The sequence below is a fragment of the Corvus moneduloides genome, chromosome 1 (assembly GCF_009650955.1).
Source record: "Corvus moneduloides isolate bCorMon1 chromosome 1, bCorMon1.pri, whole genome shotgun sequence".
Lineage (NCBI taxonomy): Eukaryota > Metazoa > Chordata > Aves > Passeriformes > Corvidae > Corvus > Corvus moneduloides.
The window spans coordinates 124,572,689-124,580,049 of NC_045476.1; the positions used below are offsets into that span (position 1 = coordinate 124,572,689).

At 40.2% G+C, this 7,361-nt stretch overlaps 1 protein-coding gene across 3 annotated transcripts in view; it reads left to right on the forward strand.

Moving 5' to 3' along the window:
• Positions 1 to 5,275, forward strand: part of FAM110B (family with sequence similarity 110 member B) — a 120,937-nt gene extending 115,662 nt beyond the window's left edge. For all 3 annotated transcript variants that reach the window (XM_032125984.1, XM_032125991.1, XM_032126001.1), the window contains one exon: positions 1,518 to 5,275. In XM_032125984.1, the coding sequence (XP_031981875.1) occupies positions 1,820 to 2,932 (1,113 nt within the window). In that variant the 5' untranslated portion in view covers positions 1,518 to 1,819 and the 3' untranslated portion in view covers positions 2,933 to 5,275. The remainder of the gene's footprint in view (positions 1 to 1,517) is intronic.
• The last annotated feature ends 2,086 nt before the right edge of the window (positions 5,276 to 7,361 follow it).

The window sequence follows — 7,361 nt, forward strand, 5'->3', positions numbered from 1 at the left end:
GTGACAGTGAGCCTTCAGGAGAAAGCTCAGCTTTTTCCTATAATCTCATTATAGCATTCGTATATTTTATTTGCTTGCTTTGACCTTGGACAATATATAGAGAAAATTCAATGTATATATCACATATTTCTAAACATCAGTAGTTGAGGTGGTTTTCTTTTTACTGTTAATGTAAGCTGGAATTTCATTTTTTTGTGGGTTTTTTTGGTCAAAACAATGTAAACCCTGTATTAGTAAGTTGGGTATTGATGGATGAGCACACACAGGATGACAGTAACATGAAAGCAAGTCATCCCAGGGAAGGATGCTGCTCTCTGTTCCTTAGGACAGAGTGAAGAAGTAGCAGCTGCTTTTCTTTCTCTCCCTGAAGATCACAGTGATAATAGAAATGGGATATTAAAGAGGGCATCATGGATTAATGGGGCAGTAATAAAACAAATGAGACCCATTAGCGAAATCACTGCTTGAGAAGTAGATTCTGTGATAAGTGCCCTTCAGTGCCTCATGTAGGAAAAATTGTTTCAACACTTGTAATATCATCTGTGGTGTTGGATTTTAGACTGTTGTGACAATCTAAGTGATAGAACCTTAAAATAATTTAGAAGATAAATTTCATTTGTACTTACTGCCTGATAGAAAACCTGAATGATTATATCTACATGTTGAAGACAAGTTCTTTTTTTCAAACCCAGTCAGAATGTTTTTGCGTTTTCCCAAAATCTTGCATAAAAAAACAAAGCCATTTTCTGTTGTTCTGTTAAGCCTGTAAGGTGATCATGAGAGCTTTGAAAGCCTTTTTTTATTGCTGGAGCACCAGTGCTGTGGGTACTAGTGTTCAAACAGACTTGGAACTGGAATTGGTGGATTTAGTGACATCTCCTGTTTTTATCTGTTGATTTTTTAAATTAGATTTACAAGGACAGTTGTGCATTGCACTTAAAACACTACATGTCTCTGTTGCTCTCTGCTTTTTAGACCAGATTGTTTTCTGGACAATTTAATGAATAAGGAAAATACACTTAATTGCTGAGATTTATACAGTATGTTTTCTATAAAGAGAAAAATGTTTGGGGTTTAGAGATAAAATATGTTCACAATACAACTTAACAAAGGCAAATATATTAATATGAAGTTCTCTTTTACTGGCAGATGGGTGGGTCTAAGTCTCTGAATTGTCTCATTCTGCTTCCCCTTCTCCCTGTAGAAATATATGGCTGTATTGTGGTGGGGCTTAATTCTTAATTTTTTTGAATTTTTTTTTTTTTTTTTTTTAAATTTCCCAGTGTAATTTCATTAAATCCAAGCTCAGAGTGTACATATCAAGCAATACATGTCTTGTAAGATGCAGAGGGGTGCTGGGCAGGAGCGGGGCAGGGGCACCCTGCGCGCTGCCTCGCTGTGCCACCCGCGGCAGCATCCCAGGCGGCGGTGGGAGAGGAGGGCCGGGAGGCAGCTGTTGCTATCGCTCTGATGTCAGGCGCTCCCGCTAACGTGTGGTTGGTTATTCTGCATTTCAGATCGCTGCCGGTCGTGGAGCGCAAAGGGGACGGCCAGAATCCCACATCTTTCAGCGAGAAGAAAGGAGTCAGCGGAGCAGACTAATACGGACTTGTGTCGGGTGCCCTTGCCCTACAAAGGCTGCCTTTAAAAGAGAAACGCAGTGTTATTTAATGAGCTGTGAGATGAGGCACTGCTGCTAACGCTCAGATCCCAGGATTCATCGGCTACTCATTGTGCTTAATGTACATGTTTCTGCACCGTGCATTTAGGAGATCCCAGAGAAGAATCCAAAACGGCTGCGGGGGAAAGACCACCAAACATGCCTACAGAAACATTACCGACAGGTAGCATGGTGAAGCCGGTCAGCCCTGCCGTGACTTTCACATCTGCCGTTCCTCTCCGCATCCTGAACAAAGGACCTGACTATTTTCGCAGGCAGGCGGAGCCTAATCCAAAAAGACTGAGTGCAGTGGAGAGGCTTGAAGCTGACAAGGCGAAATATGTCAAGAGCCAGGAGGTCATCAATGCCAAGCAGGAGCCTGTGAAGCCGGCAGTGCTGGCGAAGCCACCGGTCTGTCCCGCGGTCAAGCGAGCGCTGGGGAGCCCCACCCTGAAGGTCTTCAGCAACAATGCAAAGACTGAGAGTGGAGTCCAGAGAGAAAATCTGAAACTCGAGATTTTGAAGAACATCATCAATAGCTCTGAAGGCTCCAGCTCAGGTTCAGGGCATAAGCACGGTCCCCGAAATTGGCCACCCCACAGAGCCGATTCAACAGAGCTGAACCGACACTCATTCGCAGAATCCTTGAAGGTTTACCCCACGCAGGGCTGGAGCAGCCCACAGGAGAGCAGCTCCAATGTCAGCAGAAGGCTGCTAGATCAGTCAGCAGAGACTTTCTTACATGTCTCTCACAGCTCTTCAGACATTAGGAAAGTAACTAGTGCAAAGCCCTTAAAAGCAATACCCTGCAGTAGTTCAGCCCCACCTCTGCCTCCAAAGCCCAAAATCGCTGCCATTGCCACCCTGAAATCCCCAGAGATTGAGGCAGTCGAGTCTGGATGCGGAGTTAGTAGAAGACCCTCCCTACAGCGATCAAAGTCAGACTTGAGCGACAGATACTTTCGCGTTGACGCAGATGTCGAACGGTTCTTTAACTACTGCGGACTGGATCCTGAAGAGCTTGAAAACCTCGGGATGGAAAACTTTGCAAGGGCTAACTCTGATATTATATCCCTCAACTTTCGCAGTGCAAGCATGATTAGCTCAGACTGTGAACAGTCTCAGGACAGCAACAGTGACCTTAGAAATGATGACAGTGCCAATGACCGTGTGCCATACGGCATTTCTGCCATTGAAAGGAATGCCAGAATCATCAAGTGGTTATATAGCATCAAGCAAGCTAGAGAGTCACAGAAAGTGTCCCATGTGTGAGAGAGAAATCCACCGTAGAAAAAAGCAAGGACTGTATCTTTGTCTGTGAATATTCAGTTTGTGAAGGGTTGTGAAGTCTACTTGAAGTCTTGTACCCTTCTCAAATCTCTTTGTGTTGCTTGTTGTGCAATGTTTCCAAGTTGCATGCCTGTCAACATGTGAGCTGACCTGGCTTCCACTTGAACAATAACTAACTACAAAGCCTGGCTGAGCATACACATTATCTGCCAAAAGTTTAAGACATGAATCTGATTAGGGCTTCAGTATAATCAAAGTGTTTACACGGAAAGGTTATATGACTTCTTTGGTATTTATGTGGTTCCTTGTGGATTTTATATATGTCACTTCTTGTCTTAATACAGATATTGTCAAGTGACGTTACTCGTTTCTAAGTTGAAACAGAATCCCTTTGGGGGGAAGAAAAGTGAAATTGGCCAAAATAAGAGGTTTAGGCATACGACGATAGGCAAAGCAGCCTTATCTCTTGTAGAAAGTGCATTATGGGCACACGAAAGCTGTTTCTAAAAGGCAAAGAATGCTATGTTCTTAAATTATGTATTGTTGTTAAACTATATATCCCTACTTGTAGTAAGGCACTGTTCAGTAAAAGTTTCTTTTTCCTAGGTAAGCTCCCTCTGTTTTACAGCAGACGTAGTCTAGTGAATCTGCTTGACCTCTCATAAACTAAATGAGTCTTGCATTTGGGTTGGTGTAAGCATTATAAGGATTTTGTATTATCCCAGCTGGAAAAGCTTAAAGAAGGTTGGAGTTAACAGATGAAAACAGCGCAGGTACAAGATTTTGTGGGTTTGATTTTTACTCAAAGATTCCTGGTCTTAAACTTTTGACAGGAATAATTAGATCCTATAGCTGATATTGAATGCCTTTATTAGTCAAAACACATCATGACTACAAACTCCATGCTGTCTTAATTTTTTTTCTAGACCTATTTGAACAGTTAATGAACAAAAATGGAAACACACAGCCATATCAATATAACGCCTCCTATTCAGAAGTAAATACACTCAGTAGCTGAACTATTATCTGAAAAAATGTGATTACGTTGTCTTGCATATGTTATATCTAAGGCTGTGAAAGTTTGTTCCAGCTCTAGGAAAGTGTAGAAACATGACAGTATGTAGCTTTTCTTTTCTTTTTCTTTTCCTCCTTAAGATGGTTAGTGCTGCCAATCAACCTGTTACAAATCTTTAAACAATCTGTGTCTTCCCAGTGGTTTAATTAACTGTCATTTCAACTGACAGTGGTGGTGTGGTAGTGGAGAAGTTGAAAGTACAGTAGTCTGCTTCACTATTATTGTATACACGATTTGAAGTAAATTGCAGCACTACCTTATACTACATCAGCTAATAGGAAACTTTTTTATTGTGTAAATGCTGTAAGACTTTGTATATACTTCAGTTGTTATGAAATCTTTAAAAGGAAGAGTGTTATGCTAATAAATAGCTCCTGGTGCAGGTATGGTAGGGTTTTTCGTTCTTATTTTCACCCCTCCCATTCTTAAAATTATATCAGGAACTCAATTGCAGTGTGTTATAGTGCTGTAGAAGGTCTTGGTTAAATAATAGTTCCAGTAAAAGGTTTCTTTTACTAAAGTGCTTTTCAGAATATAATTTTTTACAAAATAACTATAGCAGCATGATCTGTCTGAAGAACTAGAAGAGATTTTCAAGACTCCTAAAATAGCTTGCTTCTTCCTTACCTAGCAATGTTACTGTTCCTGTTTATAGCATCTGTTCGTAATGAATCACCGCAGTCTTCTGAATTATTCTTCAGTAGTGCTTATTTATATATTTGAATATTAAAGATGTTTTACAAAGTCGAGTTCTATCTTTTCTCTGAGAAGCCTGTAGCCCAACTTCTTATAGATAGCTACAGTTAATGCAGGCAAGACTGGATGCGGAGCCATGCAGCCATTTGTTTCCTATGGAATTATCCTACATCCAGTTTTATATAATTGTTCTCTAAATGGTTGTTCATGGAGGGGGGCAAGCATACATTCAGTTTCAGCACACATTCAGCTTCAGGAAGCTACTCTATGATTTTTACAGTTGACTTCACAACCTAAGACTTACAACATTCCTAGCTCAGACAAAAAAAAAAAAAAGAGGAGCTCTGTATTTCAGCTACAGGCACATTTGTGACATTTTAAGCTCCATGGGTTTCAGTTGGCATTGACATCACACTGGTTTTTCAAGCATATTTTTCCAACAGTAAGTTCTGCTCAGTTCAGTGACTATTTTGCCAAGGAAAATAATGCTTGAGGGATTAAAGCCAAGTGTAATGCAGCTGTATAGCAATGAAATAAAGAAGTTAAAACTGAAATAAAAAATGCACTTATATTGTTCTCTCTCAAGTGTTTTAAGAGTTATGATAAACATGCTATCTCAAGTGTTGTCAGCCAAAAACAGTAATAAAGAAGCCTTTATAACTAGAAAATGGATTAGAGCATATGCTAGTATTCTGAACTTGTTTCCCAAGGTTTGTTGGGAAGCCATAGGCTCTTGAGAAATCAAAATCATTTCCTTTTAATCACGCAAGGGGTTGTGAGCTATCTGTAAGAGGGCATTTCCTCACCCAAGATCTTAGGCAGCACCTTTGAAACAGCACATGTTCTGCCTTCGCCATCCCTGTTTCCTACAGTGTGCACAGGAATAAGATTTTACAGGACCTAGACCTTCACAATCAGCTGAACTTGCAGCTCTGGTGAGATTGCAGTAATAGAAATCATGGGATTGCAAAATGTCCACAAGGCTTTGAACAAACAGGTAACAATTGCCTTCTTTTGTTGCTTTATTGCTGTTTATGCAGATAGTATTTAATTATTTATGGTCTTGTTATTTACTTGTATGTTTGCGTAAAACCCAAATCATTGGTGTCTGATTGTTTTTGTATTCAAATGGGAATAACCATTATATATAATATAATATAATATTATATATTATCTGCCTTTGCAGACAGGTAGTCCTATCATGTCAAGAGTGCATTACTTGTCTCTGCCTTAGGAGATTCCTGAGTGCTGAATGTTGAATTCACAAAGAGTTGTAACCAGCCCAAATGCTTAATCGGGGACCTGTTCTGGTCATGCTCCTTCTGTGTCCAGCAGGCATTTACCCAGGTACAAAGTGCACAGCAGGTGTTTGCAGCTAAATAACAGCTCTTGCTGCAGCTCTGGAGGGAAATGCAAGCCTGTGGTGTCCTGTGAAAGCTGGTACTGAGTCCCTGTACTGATGGTCCTGGCCACAGCAGTGGAGAAAAATGCAGTGTGTCTTCAGTGATTGATAGGAACTCATACACACACAAAAGAAACTACCACAGAGGTTATGGTGATTCTGTTAATTTGACTTGCTGGAGTGGGAAAGGAAGAGGAAAACGGTGTGACCAAGTACACTTTGAAAGCTACCTACAGCTTTGCACAGAGATAACCATTTATCTAAGTGAAAGAGGTGGGCATCAAAGTAAAACTGGTCTTTTAATCACTTCATGTTATATAGTAACAATGTCATGAAAAATGAGAGATAGAGGATCTGTGCCACAAATCTACATTCAACAAATACAAATACTGAAATTGTCTTTTTTTTTTATGGGTAGTTTCTGCAAGGGAGACCTCTGTGCTGTGAGGGTATGCACCATCTGAGTGACCGAGGGCTTTTGAAGGGTAAACAGAGAATGGTGATGCTTTTGGCAGTAATTCAAAAATCAAAAGGCACGCTCAGACAACAGAGCCAATCAGTATTGCTGACTTACCTCTTTTTACAGCAGTTTATCCATCCGTGGAGGCCGTACGCACTTGATTCTAGTCATTCAGTGAAAAACAAAGTGCTTAATGGAGCTCTGCAGTACAGAGCTGAATAATTGCAGTCTGCAGGAGAACAGGAAGGGAACGAAACCTTAAAAATAGTCATCCTGATACCTATTGGTTATGGGATGATATGTTTAGTACATTATATTCAGAGCTCATTTGTTTGTAAGAAACTTCTTATTAAGCAGAGTAGTCTAACAAATCTGGGAGGTTCCCAGGTTTTTCCAAGGGTGTAGAACTCCTGTTCTTTGTGATTAATGCTGCCACACCAGTAACTGAACACATTAGGCTTAGGATGTAAGAGCATCTGGAGTTTTGTTCCCATGAACAGTAAGGGTCTGTTGCCTATTTTGGCAATGAATATAAATGCAGATATAAATGTGCTATAAAGGAGAATAAATTGGTCAAGGTGTTTTGTCCTGAAGTATAAAATAGCTCTATATTAAAATCCTTGTTACCAAGGCTTAAACATTCACTGATACTCTGAATTCATTTGACATTCCTTGCTGTCAGCAGAAAGACTCCAATAATCTGCCCTTTGAAATATGTCATCCGTAGCTTAATGGGAAAGGCCATTAAAATTGTTTGTTCAGTGTAAGGACTTTTATC